This window comes from Leptosomus discolor, chromosome 6 (assembly GCF_034619465.1).
Source record: "Leptosomus discolor isolate bLepDis1 chromosome 6, bLepDis1.hap2, whole genome shotgun sequence".
Lineage (NCBI taxonomy): Eukaryota > Metazoa > Chordata > Aves > Leptosomiformes > Leptosomidae > Leptosomus > Leptosomus discolor.
Window position 1 is genome coordinate 64273456 of NC_141396.1, and position 27910 is coordinate 64301365.

General features: G+C 46.7%; 1 protein-coding gene across 2 annotated transcripts; it reads right to left on the reverse strand.

The window, feature by feature from the left end:
- LOC147415403 (coiled-coil domain-containing protein 13-like) lies at nucleotides 1–27858 on the reverse strand. Of its 2 annotated transcripts, XM_086467013.1 has the most exons (15): nucleotides 27620–27858; nucleotides 22822–22970; nucleotides 20179–20321; nucleotides 17175–17264; nucleotides 16796–16912; nucleotides 15466–15570; nucleotides 13585–13749; nucleotides 11904–12080; nucleotides 10089–10286; nucleotides 9498–9634; nucleotides 7141–7224; nucleotides 6214–6342; nucleotides 3662–3816; nucleotides 696–810; nucleotides 1–160 (listed from the first exon to the last, which is right to left on the reverse strand). In XM_086467013.1, exons 1-15 carry the CDS (start codon nucleotides 27856–27858, stop codon nucleotides 1–3), a joined length of 2163 nt encoding a protein of 720 aa, XP_086323139.1. The 2 variants fall into 2 exon arrangements, with proteins under 2 accessions (XP_086323139.1, XP_086323140.1); XM_086467014.1 differs by lacking the exon at nucleotides 7141–7224.
- Nucleotides 27859–27910: the final 52 nt, after the last annotated feature.

Here is a 27910-nt window from a genome sequence, read left to right on the forward strand (position 1 = left end):
TTAACTCTTCTGCTGTTTCTGCTGCCGAATGGCCTGTAGAAAGATGTCCTTCACTTGGTCCATTGTGTCTTGAAACAGTTTAAAGTCTTCCTCTTTCTTTCTCCCAGCAGCCTCCAAAGCATCCTTCAGAGCTTCGTTCTCAGCCAGCTGGATCACAAGCCTACGAGGAAACAAAAGGGAAACTTTCATGTGAGCTGCGGAGCTTCAAAGCAAATTAGAACAGTGCTTCAGCTCTGGGGGAGAAAACAGAGAAACACATGCTCTCTGCTCGTTTTATGACAGGCATGAGAAAGAGCAGACTTAACGCTTGGTCCTTCTCTCTTTGAGACAGGGTATTAGATGACCAAGATACTTTTCAGATCTGTTTTGTTAAAGATTGTCATTTTATTTTCACTAACAAGCTTGCAATCGACGCACAAGGAAAGAAAAGGGAAAAAAAAAAAGGCGTCGTCCTTGCACGTGTTTTGTGTTGCTTAATACTTGCATTAGCTTAACACTTCTGGATAGCGGTATAATTACGAGGAAATTTGTGTAAGGACGACCTAGACAAACTCAAACCAGAGGATCTGCCGTTTCTACAGAGTTTGCTAGGTTTTCTCTTCTGAGGAGCGGGTGCAGGTAGTGCCACTGCTGGAAGGACAGCCATGAATTGTAGCTATTGTAGGAAACCCAGCACGGAAAGAGGGAAACCGTACCTTGTGCTCAGCTCCTCTACCTGCGATTCCAGAGGCAACTTGGAGTGCTGGGCTGCAGAGGGCTCCTTCCTGCCACCCACAGTCAAGGTGAGCCTGGAGTGACTCGCAGACGGGCCTGTCGATTTAATCACGACATGGAGTTTTAGGAAAACATTTTCACGGGTAGCGCACTGAGTAAATATCAGGAAACGGTGAATCAGTGCTAAGGAATCTGTTAAGTTCTATGTATATCCATGAAGATACCGCAAATGTATAGGACAGGCTTTTATTTTAATCTGCTTTCAGCAAAACGCAAACACGATGAGTTTGCACTGCAGGGCTAAACGCAGGAATGTGTGTGCCTACCTGTTTAGAGCAGAAAAAAATCCAAAATATTTAAGTGGCGAAAAAAAATGGAGGAGAGAAACAGTTGAAAAGGATTATTTTAATGTTTATCTTGTCGTTGTGTTGCCTCCCGAATGCCCGTGATAACGTTTGCGTGTGGCACACGCTTCTGTTTTGACCCCCAGCACAAACACTGCCCAGGGTAAGTGCAGTAAAGCTCTTCAACGTGTACTTCAACCTAAGGTTCTGATTCAGGAATGCTCCCCTCATTTCAAAGGGACACGGGACCTTTTTTCAGGGTTATAGGGAAAATACAATTCGAATTTACTGCTGGGATGGGAGGAGCAAAAACCCTGGGGTCGGCCAGTGAACGCCTGCAAGGGAAGAAGGCTCAGAGGAGACAGGCAAGGACGATGGGCTCAGGAAGCTCAGAAAAGAAGGTAGAGAGTGACCACAGCCATTGTAGAGGATGCTGAACTCCCCCAACCAACAGCAAGGGGGCCGGAGGGTGGTCTTTGCTGCAGACAAAGGGCTGATCAGTCGAGTAAATGCGAATGGGCTTCCCTAAAACGACCAACAGAGCCTTGAGCCAGCCAGACCAACGCGAGGGAAGCGTGCACGTGGTTCAGCCCAACAGAGAGCATAAAAATCAACCCACCAGCAACATGAACTTGGAAGAAAACTGGTTTGACCTGGCTTCAACCCATGTATTCCTTTCCGGCAACTGGGGACACCCCGTGTCACGATGGTGAGCATCCAGGCTGGTCATGGGAGTCATATTTACCTTGTGATTCAAGTGCATATCACAACTGCTGTATCGTACTCTTGTGATTGCACTACACTGCTGTATCACTTTTCCAAACTAAGATCCCACATCAAATACCTTCCAAGGAATAAATTCGCTATTAAAACGCTAAATCCTCCTCATGTGGAATACCTAAAAGAACCGGGTCAGAAAGTATTGGACTTGGACAGAAACACGCGAGAAGAAAAGGCTCTGTTGATCGCTTTTGATCTCGAGGTGGTGTTTTACAGGACTGAGGAAAACCTGCCGTTACTTACCTATTCTCTTCTGGGATTATTCTTTGCTAATTAGAAATTTGGGTAAGACAGAAAAAAAACCCTGAAAAGCATGAATAATTTGAAAACACAACTGGGTTGTTTCTAGCTACTCAGCTTCATTATCTGCTTCCCTTGAATTGAAGAGACTAGAAGCATTAGATTAGCAATTAGATCAGCTCTCTCCAATTTTGCCCTTTCAGAAAGAAAAGAAAATATTATGTTAATTAGCGGGTTCTCTAGTCTCTATTTCATATTCGATCTTTTCATTCCTTCTTATTTCCTCAACTATCTGGCACGAAGGCATTTAGATAACCTACATGCTCTGCTGAAGAGGTGCATTCCAGACTTGGAGACTCATTTCTTGAGCAAACTCCAGAGACTTTTGGCACCTCACAAAGGGCTGAGCTCTCTTCAAAGAAGGGTGGTGAAATAGATTTTTACCTACTCATCTTACAAACTTAGAGAGGATTTCTTCTCCTTACTCTTACTGCCAATCCTTTTCAACCTTTGCTTTTAGCCCTTCAGCAGACAAGACTAATGAACTAAATATTGAGTAGGAAGGAACCTGTCAGCTGGTAAGAACAGCCTGCTGCCTCCAGCTACGAAATGCCAGTCTCCCAGAGGTGAGTTATCAAACGGTTGCTGCAGCACAACAACGTGACCAAAACAGCTCAGGCTCTGGAGGGTTCAGCGCTGTTACCTCTCGGAGGCTGCGAGGGAAATCTAAGCGGAGTGCATGTATGAGAACAGACCAATACATCAACGCTTTGCGCTGCCAGGTGGTATAAAAGTCTGAGCTCTCAACAATTCAGTGAAATTCTCCTCTAGAAGACAGCACCAACATGCTCCCACCACACTGCTGAAGGCATGGGGTGAGTAAAAAGTGAACCACTGGGAGCTGCGTTCCCACCACTCTCGTCTGGCTACTGCCTGTCCCTGCACACACCTGGATTTCTTCCTCTGGGCACCTGCAGAACCGTATCAGGGCTCCAAAGCCTCTCACCTCCAAACCCTCCCGGGAACCACAAAGGGCATCCCACAAGGTGAGGCCCAAGCTCTCTTATCAAGGTGAATGTCCTCTATCCTAAAGGCCAAAGGCTGCAGCACTTGGTTTCTCAGCACCAGGTTTCTCTTAGGATCTAAGTTTTTCTGCACTACCTCCTCTGCTGTCAGGCTCTTGGTTAATACAGGTAAGACAGCTCTAAAAAATCAGTGCTCACAGAAAAACTCCTCTGAATCCTGTTCCTGTACACCTAATGCTCTCGACACGCTGGATGGGTGCATGGCAGCGCTTCCCTGGAGGTCCTGAACGCCGGGTGGATGTTAGACTGTGATCCCGTGGAAGAAAACACGTTGCAAAAGTCCTGCTCCTACTTAAATCTGTGACAAAATCCTCTTCAACTAAGTGCGGCCAGGATTTCACCTCCTGGCTTGGCCCACTGGCCTGAGTCGGTCCAAATCGCGGTGTGTAAGTTCAAGCCCTTGTGGAGGTTTGACAGATAAAAGAGTCCAAATGTTGTTGCTGTCCATTAACCACGGTGGGACGGGGGACATAGGTGCAGATAAGGGCTCCACCTCACCTGCTTTGCTCCTCAGGGGGGGTTTCTGTGCGCTCCTGTTCCTCCCTGGGTCCTTTTGCAGTTTTTCAAGCTGCTGTTCCAACACGACACATCGCCGCCGCTCTTCCTGAAGCCTCTTCTCAGCTTCTAAGGCTTTGTCGCTGCCTTCCTCCACCCTGATGGGCAAAAAAAGGTGGTTCAGCTTATTTATTTCACGACTAGCAAGCATCAGTCAGTCTTGATACTCAATCCTTCAGGCTGCACAGCTCCCAACAGAGGGAAAAGGAGAATTTTCCGTGCATCCACAGGCAGAAATCCCAGCACAATTGTTCCAGATGTCATCCTCCAGATTTGCCCACCAGACTTAACTAGTGAGTACAGTGAATGGAAGTTGCCCAGGTCCCTTAACACTGGCTACTCGGGTGAACTGACCACTCAGACGAGCAGGCAAGCTGCAGATTGCTGAGGAGAGATCTTTTATTACAGGAATCATAAACTGTGGGGTTTTTTTAAACACTCCGGGAAAATTTGGAAGGAAAATAGTTTATAAAACCGCTGTCTCGTATTTAGCTGTTTTGCGTCAGTTATCTGCAAGAAAGAAAAGAAACTTGACGTTGCTTTTAATAAACGTGGCCCTTAGACACTACTGTGGAAGGGAGTGAGTGGAAAAGAAACGGATGGTTCACGCTGCAGCACAGAGCAGAGGGGCAAAGTGCCTCAATTAACCCCAAAAAACATCTTAGAAAAGCAACTAGAAAAAATTTGACATGCGCCCACAGCTGCAGTCAGTGGTGCATCTCCTGGTACCAAATGATTTAAAGGAGTTTAAAGCTAGAGAGAAACCTGAATTGACTCGCTGTGTGGTATAGTGCAGAATAAAGGAATTTCCTTCTTGACCCCCCGGGTGATAGCTGACTAATCCCTGAATCAAAAGGCTGGACCAGTCTTATTTCCCTCCTAGTTGGCATAGCTAAAAAAAAAATATTACGACTGTGATAAAATTATATCGCTCTCTTAAAAATCTAGCTACAGGCAAGACTCTGACCTCCTGTGGCAGCAAATTACCAGACTGGTGACGTGCTATGAGAAATTGTGTTTCCCTCGGTGGTTCTGAAGTCACTAAACTTTCACTTGACCAGGTCTTCCCCCAGCATCCACAACCAGCGGAGGAAAAACGACAAGGCTAGCTGGTTTTTATTAAATCTTCTGCCAATATGAATAACAAACTAAAACGTTCCTCTGGCTCTTCCCCTTCCCCCAGCAGGGCGCAATCCTCCGAACCCTTTACGTTCTGCTCCGCAGTGACTGTGCAGCCCCGTCCTAAATCCTGGCAGCTGCTGTTCAAAACCACCACTCGTGTAACCCTTCCCAGTGCTCCTCTCTTGACTTAAGCACTACGTGCACTGCTTGAGCTTCGCTGCCCCACGCTCTGACAGGGGAAGAGGAGGAATGCACCTTTTTTTTTTTTTTTACACATATTCACGTTGAAATGTGACCGGGTGCTCTATTATCCTGAGGTCCTCCAAGAGTTATTGCACGCGGTCTCACGGAATTTACTTTACCTGCAGGAGCTCTTGATAAATGTGCCGTAACTGTGGAGGTGCTGAATCATCAGTCTGCGGTACGTTTTACAAGCGACTCTGCATTTCATTGACTCCACGTTCTCCATGACCCCACGTATGTGATGGCCCCATTTCAGCCATCACTCACACCTCCATCCTCCTCTAATTGCATAGCTCTATTACACTCACCGGACTTACAAACAGGAATAAAAGTCTCCCCGTTTGTATTTCCAGGATTTAGCCCTTAAAAGCACAGGGGATGATACCTTTACCACAGTTACCAAAAAACGTATTTTCCTGACTGCGATGAATTGTACGGCACAAAAGCCAGACAAGCGAGGAATGGTAACTAGCGTAAAATCACGCAAGCAAATAGTGCCTGTTGTATTCAAAAGTGCACAGACAAACACATACCTTCCCACAGGCTGTAACGCAGATTTGGGAATCTAATAATATACGTACTCTAACTGCGAAAAAAAGCAGTAGCTAGAAGGTATGTAGACAGAAAAGACTTTGCTTCCTGCCCTCCTAAAACTGGCTTTTAACACCATCTTAAATTGAACTGAGTAATAGAAAAGAAAAAAAAAAAATCACTGCTATGCTTCAGTTAAACCAGAAGGAATTCATTTAAAAGAGGATACAGCGAAACTTAAAAGAGTGTGAATCTGGCACAGAAGTCAGATTGTAACTATAATTACAGTATTTACTACTGATGAATAATATTGCTGCCTAAATCAGACCACACACATAAACACACGAATTTTAGTTTTATCTAGGTGCAGCAAGCTTGAAGACGACACTGTTTTCTCTGTCCTTTGTTCTAAAAGAATAATAATAATAAAAATGAATCATCAACTAGGCGGGGAAATTGAGCAGAAAAAATTTAAAAGCCCCTCTTGAGGGAAAAGCTCACGCTGGCAGCGTGGGGGTGCACCGTACAGCCTCTCCCACGTCTCAAGCGCTCCGTCATCGCAGCATCCCACAAAGGATCCTGGCGGAATCAGCCTCTACCTTTTCTGCAGCACAGTGACCAGCTCCAGGAGCCTGTTCCGTTCCACTTCAGCAGCCTGGCAGAGCGCCTTGTGCTCTGTGACCTGCGTCTGCAGCACCTCCAAATCCGGGCTGTCAGCGCCAGCGAGCCTAAAAGCAGCAGAAGCGTAGAGAGTTTGTTTCCCATTTCAGCAACCAAAGAAATGAAACAAAGAGGGGATTTGAAAACCCTATCAAAATACACTCGTCTGAAGACTAAGCTAGAATGCAGAGCCAGGCTCCCTACCTCCCCCCAGCACCAATCTCTACGCTGCAATAAAGGAAAGAGAAAGATTTGGAAATAAAGCCACTGTGAGTTTCACTAGAAAGGGGTTTTCCCTCGCAAGGAGGCTTCCCCTTCCCATCACCCCTGAAACCAAACTTCCACCCCTGAGCAAGCCACGATCGCTGACTCTCCTCCCTTTGCTACTGCCCAAGTAAAACAAGCCTGTACGTGGGCTCTCCAAAAGCTAAGCCTTTAAGCGGCACGCTGTTGATTTTCTCCCACTGAAAGGCTTCAGGCAGCATCAGTACAACGGCTGTTCTTGTGCCTGATACCTGACGAAAGGAAGGGGCAGTTTTCCCACGCATCCCATTATTATGTACTTCCTCACTTCTCCCATCTCTCCCTGCAGGAGTATTCAGGAATATGTCCTTTAGAGCAAAAAGCAGGAGAAAACGTGGTGACTGGGGGTAAAAAGGGAAAAATGGGATTTATGGGGAAATAAAACTAGAAATCGATTAAAAAATTAAGACAGCAAGAAGACATTAGAGCCTTTGGCAGCAGGTAGGAAAGGACGGTGAAAGAAGCTGTTCACAGCACCAAGGCAGACACGGACAAGGTTTGCCAGCAGCTCGCGGAGCGTGGCGGGAAACCTCCCGTGTTTTCGAGGAAGTTGATGCACGTACCTTCCAGGCGTGAGGTTAGTACCGGGAAGGAAAGGCTGCGTGGCGGCGGACTCGACAACCGTATGGCCCATCTTGGACACTGTGCTGGGAGGAAGAAAGCTTTGTGAAGCCCTGAGCTCTCCAGAGGGCAGTCGTCCAAGAACTCCGGACCTTTTCCAGTGTCTGTGTTTATTGCTGCCTTGTAGGGAAAAATCTCCCAGAGCTTCCTAAGTGGGTATCACTCCGGCTCTGCATACACAATAGCTCAGCTTGCTCCCCGACTCCAAAACACTGCTGCAAAAACACCTCGTGTCTCCGTTTTAGGCAAAAACTACCGGGCAGCGTTCGAGCTCTGCGCTTCTGGGGATACTTTGCTGGCCCTCCAGACCGGCCTGGAGGAGCTCCACGGCACAGAGGAGCCCCACAGCAGCTCGTGAGCAGGAATTTCTCTCGATCCCGCTTGGCTCCAGCTGAGCACGCGGCCACACAGGCGGCCACTGCTGCTCTGCTGCCTCAGACCCTGGCAGGGAGCACCCTCATCTTGCACCTTCCCCCACTAGGATGAGGGACAAGCACAGGTTACTGTGCATGTTTTACGTGCTTTCACAACCAACAGAACCCCTGCTCTGCAGCCACGTGCGCAGCTTTTCTTTCCAAATGCCCTTTAAAAGTACCTTTATACAGTTTTCTGAACCCTTCTGCTTTGTGGAGACGCTCAGGAAGAGCTGTCAGGCTTACTGCTGCAAGAGGAGGAGTGAACTGGTAACACGAGAGTATCACCTCCACTCTGGATGAGTTTTATGCATAATGACAGGTGTGCTCGGGAGGTAAAATTCAAGTTTTCCAAACTTGAGCTCCGCTGCCTCAAGGCAAGTCCTCCACGTTTCCTTGCCTTTAGGCTGCAGCTAACAGAGGATAAAGCCTTCGTATTGTGGAAGAGGCAGAGCTGCCTTCCAGGCTAGGAGTGGTTAACCCCCAAAATCAAGGGAAGGCTGATAACGACAGGAGCGGCCCAGTCTAACAATGCAGACTTTTATTTCGACATCTCCGAGGGGCTTTAGCTCCTATTTATAGCATTTTTCATGTCATCTTTCCTGATAGGAAAAGATGATTCACTAAAGTAAAATGAAACAGAGAGTTCATCAGCATATTAAAGTTAATGGAAGGAGTGAGCCCTGCTGACCAAGTCATTAACGGCTCTTGCAGTTCTCAGACTCCCTCGTTGCCCACCTGCCAGGTCAGCTGGTTTCGTGACCGAGCGGTGTCGGCCACGTACACAAGCAGTCAGTTATGCATCGCACTTAGCGGTTTCTACAAAGCCATTACCCAACCTCGTTTTCCCACTTGCCTTCCTGCTTACCGTCAGCAGCCCTACGAAGTAAAAAAGTGGCTAAAATGCAGCTTTGCTCCGTGAGAGCACAACTTCTGCAGAGTTAGAGGTGGGAGAATAAAGCCAGTCAGAGGGGTATAGCAGTGGAGATGCAGGCACAAAGTCAGGATGCTCTAACTCTAACTCAAAAAGAGCGAGAAGAGCTTTTCTTAAATTTTGTAGTAAAGCTCTACTTAGACTCGGGGATACATCTGACGATTTACAAGCCAAATTCAGTGCCTAAAGTAATGTGGAATGTGAGTTAAAATGACAGAGAAGAAATCAGCTGCAATTTTACCTCGATGAAACATTCCCTCCTTCCTCAGAAGAGCAGTCTCAAATCTTTGCACCCGTGAACTCTTTAACAACAAACGCAGCATTTTAACAGGAAAGGATATAACTTACTGCAGTATTATGGTCCCTGTACCCAGCCAGAGCGAGCCAGAGTCACACCCGTGTAAACAAAAATCAGATTTAGCGCTGTATGGAGCTTAGTGTGATTCACAGGGTCCTCAGCGCGGCTTTAAAAAGGGCGTTTGTTAAGAACAAATGATGCGGCGGGTTTTCAACGTTTCTGCAAGGAAATCCTAGTCAAAGCACATTGATCGATTTAAATCACGTGCCAGTGATTTAGTGCTCACCTAACATGGCGTTGTGTGTTAATTCACCACCCTGCTCTCAGAAGTCTGCTCATTAGAAGCCCCGTTTCTCATAAGAGGGAAGAATCACAGGCACTTAAGCTAACCACATAGCCATCCTCTGAGCTGCAGAAAGGGAATTAGCTGCGCTGCCATCATGCCAAATGCAGTAATGTCTGCAAGTCTGTGTATCTTTCTCTGTTCCAGGACGAAAGTCGACGAGATAACGTGATTAGAGATTCCCATATACTGTAAACAGGCTGCCACAGCTGTTGGCACACAGCACTTGTGGTTGGAGCCAACTGCCTGGGAAAACCACGCTTCTGAATAACTCCCAATCATTTTAAACATTGACATTGGGGGCTTCTTACCGAGCAGATCCAATCCTTCCAACCCGATTGCTGCCTGATGCCAGAGGCTTAAACAGAGTAAAACCTGGATCTTCCAAGGGTTCAGAAGGTGGTGGGTCAGCAGCTCCTGAACGGTCCCCTTGATGGGCAGATTCCTTCTGTTGATGTTGGAGCAGGTTATAAAACCAGTTACGCAGTTCAAAGGAAAATAGCTGCGTCCGTGCCTAATCAGCAGCTTAAGATCATTGCTACGAGCATGCCAGAAGGTTTGATTTACAGGACTTCCTCAGAAACTTTTCTTTCGTTTCTATCCATTGCAGGATGGAAACAACAAAAGTCAGTAAAAAGTTGCAATTTCATATGAAATCCTAAGGGGGCACACAGTGTTGCTCGAGAACCCGCAGCACAGCACCACCGCTACTGGTGCCAGCATGGCTGGTTTGTGTCCCTAACCCAAGTTTTACCTTGGGTTCAACGCTCTAGCTCCCATTACCGAGGGACCTGACAGACTGAAAATCTCACCACGGCCCTCTGAGGGTGTTAGATCAATGGGAATAGATCTCAAAGGATTACAACGTGCGCTCCTCCAGCTCATTTCTTCTGGCTCTCTACCTGGAGTGCGAGTTGCCCAATCTCCTCTTCCAGCTCTTTAACCTTTGCCTCTCGTTCAGCCACCATCTGTCTGAGCTGCTCTAGAAGGCAGTTTTGCTTCTGAACCTCGCTGTTCAAGTGCTGCCCTAGCATCTGCTGGGACTCCTTGTTCTTCTCATCCTGCTGGTTCAGGTGCTCCTGCATTTGCTTCTGCTGGTTCTGATAACACAGAAACAAAGAGTGAGATACTGACTTTTGTACACAACGATCATTAAGACTCTTTGGGTGTTACACCCCCCAAGACAAACACCCGTTTAGGAATGCTGGGACAAGCCACTGCCCTGCCAAGCCCCTTCCTCAGCGTAAGCACGCTGATGTCACTAGTGCTGCTCCAAGAATCTGGTCCGTTACGTTTTAAGCACGAGATCACCTTGTCTTGCTCGTGGCGTCTGTGCCTTGAGAAGACTGCACAGCACATCTACGGGCAATGCCCAGACACACGTGGCTGGGTAAGGACCGTCCATCCCCACTGTGGGTCATATCAAGACTTTAGTGACTGGATGGTGCAAGTAGAAAAGACCTGAGCAATTGAGAGATTCAGCTTTCTGGCAGGTTTGCTACTCGGTGTGGCAGAAAAGAGAGCACAAAAGGCTGGCCTTTGACAAAGAAGGTGACTTTTTCATAAATTGGATACGAGTAAAGCTTTCAATGTGCTTTTTGTGAAATTAGAACACAGATTGTGCAGTAGTGGCAGTAAAAGATGAGGGATGTATGAGACAACAGCTATGAGGCTAGGCTGCTTTATCAACGGGCTTTGGAGTTTTTCTCACACTGACAAATCTAACACTTGTTGGACAGTTTGTTCCGTCAAGCCAACCAACTGCAAGCAAGGTGCTTCTTTGATGTAAGGGATAAAACAAGTTAACCCTTCCTTCCCAAGGAAACTCACATCTTTCTGTAACGATTTTAGTGAGAATGCTCAGGCTGTGCAAAAGTGACCACAGTTATTTGGCTCCCCTGCAATCTGCCTAATCTGCTGGTCCGTACCCGTATTCCCCACGGCTGCCTGGTGGGCAGAAAGGCAAATGCCAGCTTAGTCATAAGCATGTCTTCGCTAAAACCGAGGTACAGAAGCAAGGAAATGTGATTTGAAACTTGGGAGGGGCTGGATCAGGAAACACAGAACTAACCCTACTAGAAAGTGGCATGTTTTCCACTAATGGTTTTTTATTATTGTAATTGGGGAAGACTATTTAGAATCATGGCAGGACGAAAGGATGCCGCAAGACCATGAGAGCAGCCATTTATTTCAGCATAACTGCACCTCGAGTCTCTGCTAAAACTCTTGGTTTCGAAGGGGCCAAATCCCCTCAGCTACTGCGAATGGGTGGGCGCGTGGTTTAGTGCACGGGGTTCAGCTCGTGCGTTTTGGGCTGCGTCCCGCACCAAATGAGAGGGCAAGACGGCAGGCATTCTAAGGAAAAAAAGTATCTCCCAATGAGCTGAAAGCAGGACAAAGTCCAGCTTCCTGAGTCAGGAATGAAGCCCTTCCTACTAGACAATCCTACTTCAATGCTGCTGCAAAACGTTTCCTCCGATACTTGCAGCTTAGAGCCACTTTGCTGCAACTGTGTCACGCCTGGTGCCGTCTCGCAGCCTTTACACAACCCGATGCAAAAGGGCTTCGGCTGACTAGGCAACCTCCGCTTGTCACAGTTTGATTCATCAGGCCCCTGTACACCTGAAGGTTGTCTGTGTCACCGTGTCATTAAACAACACCATGTTTCATCACCGATCTGCAGGGGCTGGGACCAACAGGAATAGCCAAGACTGTACCAGTAAGGCGTCTATGAGCTCATCGTCGTGTTTTCCTTTCTCCAGCAAGGTGACGATCTGTTCCTTCAGCGTCTTCACCTCGCTGCACAGCACTTTGTTCCTGGCTTTCGATGCCTCAAGTTTTCTTTTCACTTCCTCGTGACTTTTTTGGAGAGCATCGCGTTCCCCGCTGAGTTTCTGCAGTGATGCAAACACACCAAGGGAAATGACAGCGACAGCCTATCACCCAGCCCCAGGTGCTCTGGTGAGCTAAAGGAATCACCCAGCACCTGGGAGAACCTAAAAAAAAAATAGAACTGGCATACCCCATCATCCCGAAGCAAGTAGAAATTACAAGTGCTACTACTCGCTGCCTGCTTGCCAGCATCAAAAAAAGGTCTGTCTGCTCAGGAATACGAGTGGACTAGGTTGCTTCAGTAAATGCCAGGAAGCAAATAATAATTTTGTGTTAAAATCTCATTCTGTAGGCTCCTGCTTTTTCATTTGCCTCATCATTCTCCACGGGGAAGCTCTCTTCCAGCCAGATACAGGGGGGGGATGCCACACTGTCTCCCAGAAGCTGCCCTTGGCATATGCTGCCCCTTGTGCCATGCCTTCACCCAGATGAAGCCGGCCAGGGAGCACGCTAGAAGTGAAGTAGTAACGGAGAAGTGCGAGGGAAGTTACTGTGAACGAAGCCTGAAACACAAAGGCACAAGTGGAACCATGCAGGCTACAGCTATTGAGGAAAGCCTTCCCTGTGCTGCGTGCCTGTAGCCACAAATCTTCTCTTTCATTCTCACGGCCAAGAGGGAAAGGTGGGCATCAGCCCATTGCTCATTTTGTTGCCCAGTTAAACTGTGGTGAGAAAAGCAGGAGCTAATCAAGCTCCGGGATGGTGCCAGGCAGCCTCTACGGAAGCGACTACAGTGAAGAAGCACAGGGAGATGCGCTTTGCTAACCTGGGTAGGTGCAGCTGACCCCAGCTACCCAGGTTTCTTGTGGACACAGGGCTACACATCCTTTCCACCTCGGGGTTTACCACGTGTGCCACTAGCTATAGCCTCCCTCAACCCCTCAACAACGGTTGCCCGTTTATTTTTGTGGCAATTCCATGTGACAGACAAACGGTGGGACCCATTTTCGGAATGCCTCTTAGAGGGCGTCTGGCGTCGCTCTCAACGTTATCCTCTTCAAATGTAGAAAGCCACAGCCACCCAGATACGTGCGGTGTGAGGGGGACGTTTGTACTTAACACCACATGAAGAACGGCCAAAGGGTGAGAGGGATGCTACAGCCTTCGGATGCAGCTGTAGCAGGGATTTTCTCTGCGTCCACCTTCAGTACAAAGCCAGTACCAGCTGCATTGCAACCCAGGGCCTCCCTCCCTCTTTCCAACATCACCCATCAGGCACAGTTGTCAGATGGCCACATTTCAGGCCAGGCAGACGTATCTGACACACCAATCATGAAGCAGAGGGGAAGACCAAACCTTGTACTGCAGAGGCAGGCCTGGCCACGTAAGAGTGCGGTACCGAAAACACACGGGGAAGCCCTTTGCTCAGTCTGTGAACTATGGCAGGACTTCCTCCAGCAGATCAAATGGGTTCCTGACATTGTCTCCTGGTAGGGTGTAACATACACCCTGAAGGTCAGGCAAGTTATTACACACTATATACCCACACAGCTCAAGGTTTTTTACCTCCAAGGTTTCTTTCTTTTCTTTTTCCAAGCTGCGAATCTTCAGCAAGTTCTTCTTTTGGGCTGACAACTTTCTCGGATCAGTCAGTGCCAGCAATTCCTCATCAATCTCACTCAGTGATGTTCTGGTCTTGTTTTGACCCAACTGATTCTCCAGCTCTCGAACCTAGGGGACAATAATGACGACTCATCCAGAGGCTTTACCAGGGGTACAGTGGTCCAGCATCAAAGAGGACATCACCAAAAGGAGCTCAGAGTGTAGCATCATATTACTTCTTGACCTTATTGTGGTTAACTAACATAAAGCAGTGTCTGCTCTTTCAAATTTAAATTTGTTAGCTGCTAACAAAAATGCAGATGTCTACAGCATCTGTGCAGGGAGGAGATGTGACACCAGACCTACAGGAGAGTCAGGACATGTGGGAGATCTGTGCCTTACTGGAGCCACGTGGGGAGGCCAGGCAGACACTCCAAAGCATCCTGAATGCCACTAAACACGTGTGGGCAACAGAATAATACCTTAGATCGCCTCTAAAAGGGCAGACACCCACTCACCCCTATACACTTAAGCACCTTGGTCTGTAGCAGAATCACCATCCAGGATGTCCACAATCCAAGGCACAGTTCATCAGCCTCAACACAGGTACCTAGCACTGGCCTAGATGTCTTGGGATACTGGAGACCCATATGATGCAGGATTTACAAGTCTCTGGAGAGATGACCAGAGGTCAGAGGGACACCCTATGGCATCTGGGCTGGCATTAGACACTTAGGTGCAGCCAAGTGAACTCAGCCCCTGCATCCCAGCTCTTCACCGCAGACTTCTTCTAGAGTCAGTAGAGGGAAACGGGCACTGCTACAGCACAGTTCCTCTGCCCTGTTCTGGAGGTGCCTCCCAAGAGGGGATGCACCTTTTGACTCAGTGACTGTATTGACAAGATCCCCACTGACTACACAAGGGGCCTGAGGAGGCTGGCTCAGAGAGAAACTTCTGCAGTACCGTAGAGTACAGTACGTGCAGTCTTCAGATGAATCCCAGCCAGGGGGTCTCATGGAAGGAAGATGTAATCGGCTCAAGGGAAAATTCAGTCAATCAGTGCAAAAATCAAAAGTTTGTTGGCATATAATTAAACAGCGGAAAAATGGAAAAATACGTATCAAATTGCCTGAGAGAAGTTTGATTTAAGATGGAGACAGAACTGCCTCCCTGTCTCCAGCCGACATTTCGGCTAGACTGTGCCCTTCAGGAGATTCAAGAGTTAAAGATTTTACTCAAGTTCCTGGGGGAACAACTTGAAAAACTTATCTGGCCTCAATTCTTCCCATCTGACTTTAGGCACTGAACAAAGGTGTCCAAGTCAGAGCACAGACACTGGCAGGGCTCCTTCAACACTCAGTGGAGAGAGGCACCTTCAAACCATCCTGGGGTTTTAACTAGGCTGCCACAGCTCTCCAAGGTCCCTGAACTCTCTCCTTCAACAAAGATGTGAAAGATTCCCAGCTTAAACACTGAAACTTGCATGTTTGCAATAGACTAATTAAAATAGTTTGCAGGAACTCCGAAAGACACATCAACACATATTTAAAATTTAACACCCCACCTCCCCACACATATGTGCACACACACACATAAACATACCAAAAAACTATATAAAAGTTACCATAAAGTGTTTTATTCTAACAGTTGCTTCCTTCAACAGAGAAAAGGCTGGCCATCTATTTGCAGTAAGCACTGCAAAGTACTGGGATATGCCTTATAAGCAGGTACAAATGTTAGGAATTAGGTAAAGAAGAACTAAGAGTATCTTTAACTCAAACTGAGGGAACACCTCGACGTAGAAAGAGCATCCCAGACCCAGCACCACGCAGGGTCTTAACTCACCTTGCTTTGGAGAACAAGAATTTGCTGGGCTCGTCCACGCCAGCTGCCAGAATTGGTCAAGAGACTTTGAATATTCACATCGTCACCAACTTCATTTGCTAAAAGCTACGAAAAAGGGATGAACACCAACAATAAGGCTAGGCTCAAATACACGGGTTGGGGAGAGGGGAGGGAAAGCTACTCTTCCCAGCGGCAAACACAAAACACTGTATCTATAAGCAGGGGCCATTCTTTATCGCCTGTATCTGACCCCCTGTACCCCACGTGATGGAAGCTCTTTCAGATCGTTGCCACGGTACAGGGTGTTGATGCTTAGGAGGGGTTGGGCTAACGTGAATTCTTTCACTTTGTGAGGTGGGTCATTCGGTATTTCGACGTTTGAGTAATATCCTTTGAGTTTTGAAAAACGTGAATCGGTGGTTTGCTGCCTGCCGACGGGGAGGGTCAAATCGTACCATCCAGCTGGGCGTCAAACTGCGCTAGTGTTGTAAAAACGAGGATTTCAAGTTCGTCACCGAGGTTGACTAAGCGTTACTAACAGGTTTCCATATTATTTTTGATATCATGAACACTTAACCAGAACGAAACAGGAACAGAGTAGAGCTATTTTCTTAATACACACCCTTGCCACCAGGAATTGAGCCAATCTCTCTTGCACAGTTCTGACACAGCCACATTAACGAGAGCTAAAGTTAGTATGAAGAGCATTTAAATTATTTATAAAAAGGTCAGCAGAGTTCTATTTTTAGGACCATATCCTCTACTCTGATCTGCATTGCAGGTCTCTTCTGCAAAGTAATGAAACCCAAGGAAACAGAGCACATAGTAACACGTTAAAATCCATCACAAATCAAAGAGGAAAAGGTTACGCCGGATGTCACTCCAACAAACTGTTGTTTAAACATGTGCTGTAGTTCAAGTGTGGCCTTTAATCCCGTTGACTTCCACGGGACCGAAGCCTACACTGAAAGTCAATACACAATCAAACGTTTCGGAAAGGAGGAATGGGCCTGAACGTATGCTGCAAGTCAGTCACAAACCTATTTGGCTGAACTGGGACTTATAAACCTTCAAGAATCTGAGCCCATCGTGGCAAAAGAAATACTGGACGCAGGCATCCAGCTATGGTGGCAGAGCATGAAGGCTGTGTGTCCACGTGCACGCCTTCCCAACGCAACCACTACACCCCTGGATTTTCTTACCTCCTTACACTTCACTGAAATACTTCATGGAGGTTAATCAAAGCTCAACAGAAAAGCAGCTTCCTGATTTCCCAAGAATATACCTCTCGCACGGGATCCCAGCCACAGACTCTGTCCTGCAACAGTACCTTTTGGGTCATCTTCAGCTCCTGCTTTGCAGACTGGAGTTGGTTACGATACTCCGTCACTTTGAAGTTGGCTGTGGTTAATTTTTCTTGCAATGCTTTCACCTCTGGACTTTCAGCCTTTGAAGAGAAGAATGTACTTGGGGAGAACGGAATCCTCAGGGAAAAACTGAAGTGATTAAGATCCACAGACCCATCAGGATCGCAGAATCTTTTTTCCCCAGACCCATGCAAATGCCTTCCCTCGTTTTTGGGGTCACAGAGAAGGTACAAACAGAGCAAACTGGTTATAAAACTAGTGACACGGGTACATCCTTGTCATGAGGAAAGGACTGTGCAATGGGAGAGAACTAAATTTTCCCTTTTCAATTACAATTCGTACCAAGTTTCCTTCTATCATCTGCAGAATTGATTGCTTGATTCCTGCATCACCACCACCAAGAGAATGTATTTTTTCTATGGCTGTCTGTAGCTGGAAAAAAAAAAAACAACATTGTTATTATAGAATGAACACAGTGAAGAGCACATCTCCATGGAATAGTAATTAGTAAAAAAGTACAACAGCGGTTTTGATGATCCTGGATGTTTACTTACTCTAGAAAAAAAAAAAAAAAAAGTACTTCATTTTCCCCTTGATTTTTTAAACACAATCAGTAGGAAAGCATATACTTTTTTTCCTGAAACGCCTCCCAAAGAAGCACATGTTATTTTACTGTGGTATAACTTCAGTGAAAACGTCTCTGGATCCGCTGAGATGGGATCTGTTATCAAGTGTGGAGACTTCTGGGGGATTTTATCACCATAGGTTCATAAAGTAAGTGTTTATATACCTAAATGCAAATCCAGTACCGTACAGATCAGGATGCTGTCTCTAGATTCTGGATGCCAGTTTACCCATTTTGAAAGAAAATCACAGGATATTTCATAAAAAGCACATAGTTCTACTCACCAGAGGAATGTAAAAGGAGAAACGACTACCTAAAGCCCTATAGCTGAGATTCAGTAACGATGTTAAAGCTATTTTCTTTAGCTGGTGGCTCTCAAGTAGCATTTCTCAAGCCGTGAAGGGTATCTCTCCTGTTGGTTGCCACAGCAAAGGCAGGCAGTCATATAGTCCCTCCTGGTCTGAATCATGCCCAATGTTGAGGTTGCAAAGACTTCTTACTGGAGGGGAGGGCAGGGAATTTGGAGCTGGAAAGGCCAGGAAGTGTTGCTTTAAAGGGCTGAGACTTCATTCTTTGAGGTGGGCGGGAAATCTTGACTATTTGCCCCAATTAAAGAAGGCTGTAAGGAGCAGCTTCTTCATTAAAGTGATACCAGGGGAAACCCGGCGTGTAACTCGGAGCCAGCTGCAACTTCACCCCTTCTTTACAAGCCGTCAATGGTTGGGCCACCCTTTCTATCCAGCTCATCAAGTCTTTCAGTCAATGGACTGAGAATGAGACATTTCAGCTAGTGGTGGCAGCTGCTAGGTCAAATCCTAAGGAAGCTTTCTGCAAACATCCATTTGCAGCCTTTGTTTACATCTACCACCCTTTGCCAAGCGATTGCTCAACGGCCACACCTTCCATTTTGTTTGTGGGAATGTAGTCATGTTCAAACACTTACGATTTACATATTTTTCGGTCCTCATACGAGCAAAGAGCTAACAATTATGTAAAAGGACAGTGTTTTCCACTGGGGAAAGCGCATCTTGTGAGGCATTTGGAAGGTACCATCACCACAATTCATTTTGCAGAGCTTAAGGCATCAAGAAGTAGGCAGAGGGGATGAGATTCGACTCACAAATTAACACGGTCCTTGCTCTCGGCGTGGGTGTCTCTATAAAGAATGGAGTCTCGTCAATACGACCAGGGAAGTCTAATCTTCAGCTCACTCTACAGCAGACACCTACACTCCATCGAGTGGAGGGACTGACTGCACACTCGGTCTTGTTGCCCACCCACAGCTGTCTAGTCCCCTCGGAGGCATCCGAGGGTACCCCGGAGGCCTTCGGCTGCTCGCCAGCACTGCCTGTCCTGTCACGTCTAACAGCCCTGCAGGGATGTCTGAGAGGTCAAGTGACATCACAGACTGGACTTTTACGCTCATGTGTGGGCAAGTGAATTGCACTTTAGCTGTCTTGGCTCTTCCTACAACCAATGGAAAAAGACGAGTGTGTCTAGACAGTGATCTTCTCTCTCATCCCTCAACATTTCTCATGGATACCTCCCACTGTCCACATCGCTTTCTTTTTACCCATCTTTTACATCTTCATATAGTTCTACTGAACAAGTAGAACCCACAAACTCAGCCAGTGACCATTAGCTTAGAGAAGAGCCACCCCAAATGAGGTTAGGAGAAAATACAGCCCATTGACCAGGTTTCAGCGGGTTCACGTTGCGGTTCATCTTTACCTCAGACGAGACAGGTTGCTGTGTTTGGGTTTGATTCTGATGGCGCTGGTGTCTAAGAACAGATTAGCTCATATCTAAAGTGTCCATCACTGCTCTGACCAGCAATTATTGCTTCTTGAAAATTTCTGTTTGCGTTGAGTTTGATTTCCTTTCCGGAAATGTCCGTGGTCCCTTCTTTTGGGTCAAGATCTGATGATATTTTAAGTTTGTGTTTGAATAACGGTCATTACAATTCTAGAGTAGGGGATTATAACCAAGTGGATTTTACTTGAAATTATTCACGGCTTGCTCCCCTACTTGTGTGATTTTGTAGGTCCCCAGCTACACGGGATACTTCTTAGCCAGCCTGCCAACTGTTTGACAAGACCCCTCTGACCAGAACGCTCTGGATTTCTGCAGGAGTCCTCAAAAATTTAATCTACCATTTCTTGATCTTTCAGGTAACTAGAGCACAATTCAGATAGAGGCACAATTCCTGATCAGAAGCGATTATGAAAGATGCAGTCAAAATGCATCTGTCAGCATGACAAATGTTATTGATCCATTGACATGCTGTCTCTGTTCTGGAAGTACTTACGCCAGAAAACAGCTTTCATTATGTGGATTAATAAAGTTTCAAAGAATAGAGTACCAATTCATGACTGGTATTAACAAAGTGGGAATGTAAGACATAATAATATGAAATTTGTACCTTCTCTCAAAAAAAAACCACCAGAAAAATATCATTGCCATACTGTTAGAAAAGCCCTTGTGCTTCAAATCCAAGTGAACACCCTTTCCCAGCTGCTCCTTTCTGCAAAGGTGAAAACAGCTGAGGGCACACATCCCTCCTATCATGGACAGACATTACCAGAACTCAAAGCAAACACAGATTTAAGAGCAAATTCAAAATGGGAACATGAATCAAATCCAGTTTCTACAGCTCCTCTATCCCAAAGGCTGGATTTCTCTGGTTTAGCATGCAAAAGAGAACAAGAAAAAATGCCTCACTTCTCTCTCCAGCTCTTTGACTTTGTTATTCAGTTGCTTCACTTTGGCTTTTTCACTCTCAGCCTCGGCAGTTATCTCACGATTCTTTTTGGCCAATTCAACTATTTTAGTAGCTGCGACATCTCCAGCTAAACCAGCCGCCCCTGAAAAGTATACATAAAAGCAAAGGACATGTCTTAGAGGCAAGATTCAGCACAGATGACGCTTTTCTTCTCTGTCCAGTGCACAATGTTCTTTTATTGTCTAATCCATTTCTCTCAGAGCTGTGCCAGGCACTTAAATGAACAAGTGAGGGAAAAGAGGCGTCAGCGGCTCCAGCTGGATCGCCTGCTCCTTTCAGCCAGCATCACACTGTGGCTAGCAAAGCCACGTTTCACACTTCAGCAACAGCCACACATCAAAAGGCCACAACAGCGGTGGTAGCAACATTACCACAGAGAAAGGGTAGAGGTGTTTTTCTGCTCGCCGCTGTGAAGGACAGTTACGAAGAGGTTTTTGAGGCATATTACAGAAAAAGACAACGCTCTGTTTCGCACTGGTTGTTTACTACTGGAGGAGCTGCTGAAACAGAGGTGCGAACTTTTCTAGACATCTGTCCTAAAAGGTCAGGCACACTGTGACAGTTGGGCCCTGGATAAGGTCCAGGAAATGTCATTGTGCCTATTTATATGTCCCTTGAGATTATACATGGAGCCTTTACTGTATTACACGTTTAATTGCTCTTTTAAACTGGTACTTCATTCACCTCCTCAGCAGAGAGGGTTTGGTTAGTGTCACGGAGAAAGCAATCCCCAGGACTGGCTCGTGTGTCACTCGTGTTCTTGTGAACATCACAAAGGTCAAGAAAAGTTCTTGCACAAGTGCAAAACTAATATGATTGTACACCATGTCCATGGAAACCTCTAGCTCAGCAACGAGCACGACCCTGCAACAACAAATCCTTGGTGGGATAAATGAAGATGGAACTGGGCTCTCGTCATTCTTCTTAACTCTTCCATCCTCCTTCAGCGCTCTGAAGTAATGACTTTTCTACTGACATCCATGAAGATTATATTGAAGAACCAGGGTGAGATGCAAGGATGACAGATTACTCTGAAGTGAATTCTGAGTCCCACAAAACCCCTACAAACATTAAAGGGGCAATGCAGAATATAGCTGAGAACAGACTATGACTCTATATCACTATTTAAAACCCTGTGGAGAGCATAAATTTATTATTTTTAAAAGCATTTCCACTGTTCTCACTCCTTTATGTGATTTGTGTTTCTCTTCTCATCTAAAAGCTACTTTCTCCCTAGTTTTCATGACAAATAATGCCTGCTAAGGATCACAGTAAGTACTAAACTCACCAAAAGCCAGGCTGTTGCTTCCACGTGATGGTCTTCGAACACACTGTACACATTTAACCAAAGCTTTTAATTCCCAAACAATGTGGGCGAATCTCTTGCCACGATGTAGACAGGGAAGACAGAGGCACGAGGCAAACTGCTGCAAGCTGGCATACGAGTCAGCCAGAGAAGCTGCAACAGCACCCCTGGCTCCAGACCTGACCCAGTCATAGCTCATCGTGTCTCCTACATACAGCTAGAGAGAGATTCTACGAATTAAGGCGTAATTTAAGTGTTACTTATTTCTGCCTATTGCTGGTTTCCCCCTTCTCTATTAGCCCGGTCACCACCGCTGCCCTGAACAACAGTGGCACCCAGTGGAGGAGGTGCAACCTGCACAGTTCAGCTTCCCGAGGACACCCAAGCCACTTTAGAAGCTGGACTTTGCATTCCCCCAGCACCCTGCTCAGACAAACGAAAGGAGCCTCCACAAGGAATTTAACACCACGTAGCACAGAAAGCTGCAACACTGTTCTTGGACATTAACAGAGAGTTTTCCAAGCCACGATTTCTACGAATCATCGGGTTTTGTGCCGATAATAGCAAGCTTGCAGAAGATCTGTAAGGAACGGAGGGCACTGCGCCCCCCAGAAGAGCGTTATACTTCTTTTCAGGGACACATAATTATCAATAACACCTTAGGTCTGACCTGCCTGACTACCAGAAGTCATTTGGTCCTTTCCACAGCTCCCTGAGATGGGGAATAGCAGTATTCAGATTTTGCAGCTCATGGCACTGAAGGGGAGAGCAAGTGTACGTGCCATTCCATGCGTGAGTGCTGACCTGTCAAACCACCGTGAGGAACCTCCCTCTGCAAATAAAGCAATGAGACTCCTTACACGGGAGAGACAGGGATGTTCAGCAAACTCTGCAAATGCAAACCAGTGTCAGACCCTTGCAAGTTGAGGGAGCAACTCTGAGCGTTGACTAAATCTATACACCGGTGTCCAAGTATTTTCAAAGTTCGGAGGCAAGTGGTTTCAGTGCTATTGCAAATTACTGCAGGCTCAACAGAGCTCTCGGTTGAGAGCTGAATTTTGATTCTTCCTGGCAAAAGCTTATTACAGGAGTGGAAAGGGAGGCAACCAAAATATGACCAAAATACTCCTTTTTAACAGAAAGCAGGTGAAGAGATGTCACATGAATATTTCACTGCCCGGAGCTCACAATGACTCTGTCATCCTACCTCTATTGTCACCACCATCAAGCAAACACTGGTACTAACACAGCGAGAATACAAAGTTACCGTGCTTACCTGACAAAGCTAATCTGTCCTCCGGGATTTTTTTCTGGAGTTGCTTTATTTCAAAGTCTTTCTCTGTCAGCAGTTTGTATAGTCTGCAGTTCTCATCTTGGACCTCTCGAAGCTGATTCTGGAGCTGCTCGTTCTCAAGCTCAAGCAACCTGGGAAAAAAATAAGCCATAATGGCAAATGTCACTGTAATGTGCTTCAGATTCCAGGAGTAAAATAATTAAATGACTGTATGCTGGATGAGCTGAGTTTATCAGGAGTGAGTTTACTGAATTAAGCAGAATATCCTAAACCTCAGATCAGAACACCAGATGATCTGATCTATCCCTATAACTTATTTCTTCTTAAAAAATTCTGCACTGCCTTGTGTTGTCTGGGGCAAAACATCACAGAACAGGTACCTTTTCAGTGCTCTTGAGGTTACTGAATAGTCTTGTCTCACTCAGTCTTATGTATCTGGTTCCTCAGAGGAAATCAGAAGGGTTCACCATCCAGCATGCACGGCATCCAGGCTTTCCTTTCTGTACTTACCAAAGCTAACAGAAGCCAACAGCGCATCAGCTACAAAAGCTGCTGCTGAGGTTCTTGAAAAAGGAATGCTTCATAGCAACTCACAAAAGACCAATTTCCTCTGCCCCTATCTGATTTTCTTGGAACCCCACCAGGATGGACTGGCATCAGTTTGTATTTTTGGAATTCATTTAGAAACCAAGGCTATCAAAAAGCGCTCTGAACAGGAGGAAATAGCCTCTTGCTTCTCCTGTTCTTCGGTACATTGAGTAACATTCATGAGTTTCATCTCTCTGAGACATCCAGAGAATTAATAACTCCAATCTCTTTGCTGTCCTTACATGCTGGTACTGCAAAGGTAAAACCAAGAAGCTAAGGCCTCAGGGGCTCAACTCAATTGTGGGCACGCAGGCATCTATTTGAGATGCCCCAGGATTAGCTGAGCTCCCTACGTGAGGCCAGCAGCCACCACGCAGGGCTCTTGGGAAAACCTCTGGAGCCCAGGCAGAGAATTGAGAGCATCTCAGAGAGCGCTCGCCACCCCTGTGCGGACATCTGAGCCAACCCCAAGAATTACTACCATCCTCCAACTTCAAGCTGTCAGCCAGATTCCTCCAGACAGCAGCACTTCAGGATAGAAATGAACCTGTCTCCATCCCCCAGAGAGGGGGGATGTGCTAAGCGAAGTCATACTGACACAAATAGGTTTGGGGTAGAGATCCTGCTGGCTCAAGCCAGCAGCTCCCGTTCTGTCTGCCTCTGAGCTTCCTCTTTTCTCCCCTCTGACTTTCCAGGCAAGGTCCCACTCCATACACAGGGGTGTCTCTCTGTGAGCAGCAAGCCAAAATGCACACAAAAGGCCAAGGAGGTCTAGTCAATACAACCAGCGTCGCCTACAGACCAGCTGCCACTGTGGGGTGATGCAAACGGCTCTCAAACTGCCACGGAGTGAGCTGATGAGGGGACTCAGTTCAGTTACAGGTGCCATTTGGGCTGCCCACCCATCCCCCACCTGCTGAAGGGTGCAGACCTCCTGTGTCCTGGAAGTTCCCGATACCCTACAGCATCTCAGACACCATTAGACACCTAAGCCAGGCAGATGATTTGACCTCTAGATTCTTATTATCTACAGTGTGACTCTGAATGCCTACATTTTGGTGATTTAATCTGGAATAGTGTCCCACTCCTTTGGCCTACAGAGAGATTGCTCCAAACTACAACAGGAGTAAGTTACTTGGATGATCACAGAGACTTGGATAAAGCTCAGTTGTTACAGTATAGACCCGTGGCTGTAGACATATCCACAGCCAGACAAGTCAGCTACCTCAATAGTTACCTAAATCTTTTCTGTTCACAAGTTTTAGCAAGCTTTTTGCTCCAAGTGGCCTTTGGAGCTTTTAAGTGCATGCTCCCTACATACACGTCAGCATAAATGACCCCTTAGAGCACCGCCATAACCAGCACGGTCAATTTACGACACGATTCACAATCCATCATTAAGAAATGCACTTCTGTTTCAAAGCTGAAAATCAAAGGGAGATCCAAGGCAGCTGTTTACAAAGGAGAAGAAAGCAAGCAGCAATCTGAGCAGAGAAAAGGCAAAACTAAGTTATTCCCACATGTACCACTCATAGAAGTGAGCAACCAAACTGCGCAGATCCAATTAGAGACACAGGAACAAAAAGACTTTTAACAGTGAGGGAATTAACGTGAAAAAAAAGGTTCTAAGCTCTTAATACACCTGATCAGCAATGTCTTCCAAGTCATGACAAAAAGACCTTACAGTAGGATGGACAGAAATCCCAACTGCACAGAGCTGGAGTCTCCTCTGAGAAACTTCTCCATCCCATCCCTACATGTTACAAAGGAGGTAGCAGGTTGCACCCAAGTGGCTCAGCTACAGAAAGTCAGCCAAAAGAAACAGGCTGCAGAAAGACAACCCTTTTCACTCTCGTTCGAGGAAACAGAGCCAGGTGAAAGCTTATGAGCAGGGCCCAGGACTGGAAGTCAGGTAAGTCTCTTTCCCAACTCTGCTACAGATTCTCCATGTCATGGGGAGAATCACTTAAATACTTCAAACAGAGCAGGGAGGATAAAGTTACAGAAAGAACAAACCAGAAGGACACAAATGTCAGCTAAACACTCGCCTAAAAAAAATTTGGAAGCAGGATGGGAGGAAGGAAAAACGAACTCCCAAGGCGCAGAGGAAGGGAGACTTCAGAGAGGAGACCATTTCCCAAGCGCTGCTATAAACAACGCTGACAGGCTGAAATCACTGCCACTGCAGACCATATGGAGCCCTGGTATCCTGGAACAAGTTTCTAACGTGTTGTCATGGGAATACTGCAAAGTACATCCTGGTGAATCCCTTCCAGAAGCAAATCCTGCCCAGATCGGATGCGCTCAGAACCACTCTGCTGCAGACGTACGTAAGCGAAGGATAAACCAGGTAAATCTGCTATGCCTGCCATGGCAAACGCGGACTTTTAAGTCAGTGCCACTAAAGAGAGGTAGGTAACAGCTCTTGAATTGCTCAGACCTAAACTGCTGAACTGTAAGTAGCAGAGAACTGCTGGGATTCTCCTCTACTCTGCACCTCAGCGTGCGCAAGCTGCACCAGGACGTGCTGTGGGAGCGCCTAAGCCTCTCCTCCACCAGACCAATCCACATCTCAACTGTGGGAATCAGCCTCTCACCCCATTAAAAAAAAAAGAAAAAAAGAAAGAAAAAATTTAAAAACCCCTCAGATCTCCAATATCAGAACAAAAAGTTGAAGGGGACAGCCGGCCGAGGTCAGATCAGAAGCAGAACTTGGCAAATCAGACAGCCGTGGCGCGGGCCCTATGGGTGAAGAAGACCATGGTACGATGCAACGGTGAGAGCATCAGTTTCTAGGGGGTCAGCCCCCCCGTTGCCCCACAGATGTCCTTTGCAGCATGAACTCTGCGTTCCCAGAAGGACCTGCAAGTTTCAGTGGTTCCCTGCACCTTCACAGAAGCTCTGCTGCCGCTTACGCACTGGGGCGTTGAAGGAAGCAATCCTCAGCAAGGAGCTGAGCAGGGCGTTGCCCAGAGTAACACAGAGGGGAGAGCAGCGTTTAGGGCCTAATAAACCTGGGTGAGTGGCTTGATAAACTTTGGTGGAGCTGCCCTTCCCCACTGCGGGTTCTGGGAGGGGAAACTGTCTCAAAGGTATATGCCTAACTGTGTTTTTCCACCTGTGAGCTGTTGGTTTGGCAGAGCTGCCAGCTCCTCCTTCCTGCCCCTCTTATCACAGTATCTCACCCCCATCGTGGGGCCAATAAAACAGTCTGTGGGCTTAAAGCTGTCACCTGGACCACTGAAATGCCTTGAGAGAAAAGCACCCTTGGCCCAGAAAGTGAAACCAGTTTCCGGCAAACAGCTGTACCAGCACAGCTGCAAGCGGGGAGCAGAAGCGGGAATTTCTTCAGCTGGCTTCCCCGCCAACACGGGGGTGACACGGTAGGAACGGCAGACATCTGGGGGATATGTCCAAATTCAGACTTGTTCTAGTTTGTAAAAATGATACTAATTGGGTCAGAGAGTCTGAGTATATCCTAGGAGGGGGACGAATGATCTGAGCTGGGGTTTCAAATCCCTGCTCCAGTGAACTGAATTACGCACTCAGCTCCAAACCCAAGATGGAGGGAGATCCACACCAGAACATCCTGGTAATCCAGATACTACCCCCAATGGGTGAAGTAAGACCCAAACCCCTGTCCCCCCGTAAGATTTAAAACCCTACCTTATATAACCCTGTCAAGTATCTCAACCAGGAGCCAACTCCGTCTGCGAGACCCTCCCGTGCAGCTGGCTGTCTTCCGAGCTACGAAATCGGGTTATATCACAAAGACAGCCAGGGGAACGCTCTTCCGTGCTGCAGGCCTTTGGCTTGCACCCATTGGTTGCTTTGCCCTTACCTGCCTCTGGAAATTTCTCATGTAGGGCACTAGTTTGTTTTCAAGGATAGGCAGGAATGAACCAACAGTTCCGAGGATGTCAGTGATCCTGAGTGACTGGATTTTGTCAGAGGGCAGCCAGCTGCCCCTAGCCTGTCACACTTAATCCCGCTGTCCTTCTGCTCTCTGTTTGTGAAACGCTGATAATACAGTGCACACCACAACGCTCTGAGGATAAACATGTTAGGGACAGCGAGAGTCTCCTCAGGATAATGAAAGCCCAACATGTGAAGACATGACACAGGTTGTGTAAGAGCATATGAAAATAGAATTCTGTGAGTTCCTGAAGGAACGGTGCTGCTATGCCTTTACCTTTTGCTGTTATCTTCATTTACAGGCTGTCCTGTTTCAAACCGGTTTAGATCACTTGAGATTCCGAAAGTCTCCTCTGCGTTGCCATTGTCACCCTTCTGACTGTCCTGCTTTTCCTTCTGACTGTCCTGCTTTTCCTTCTTCCTCTCCATTACATTTTGCAGCCGCCTTTGCTGCTGTTCTTGATAAGCCTTAAACTGCCTTTTAAAATGTTCATCCGCTTTTCTGTCTGACTCCATTGTTTACTAAAAGCATAACAAGAAGAAAATAAAAGAGACAGAGATCAACATC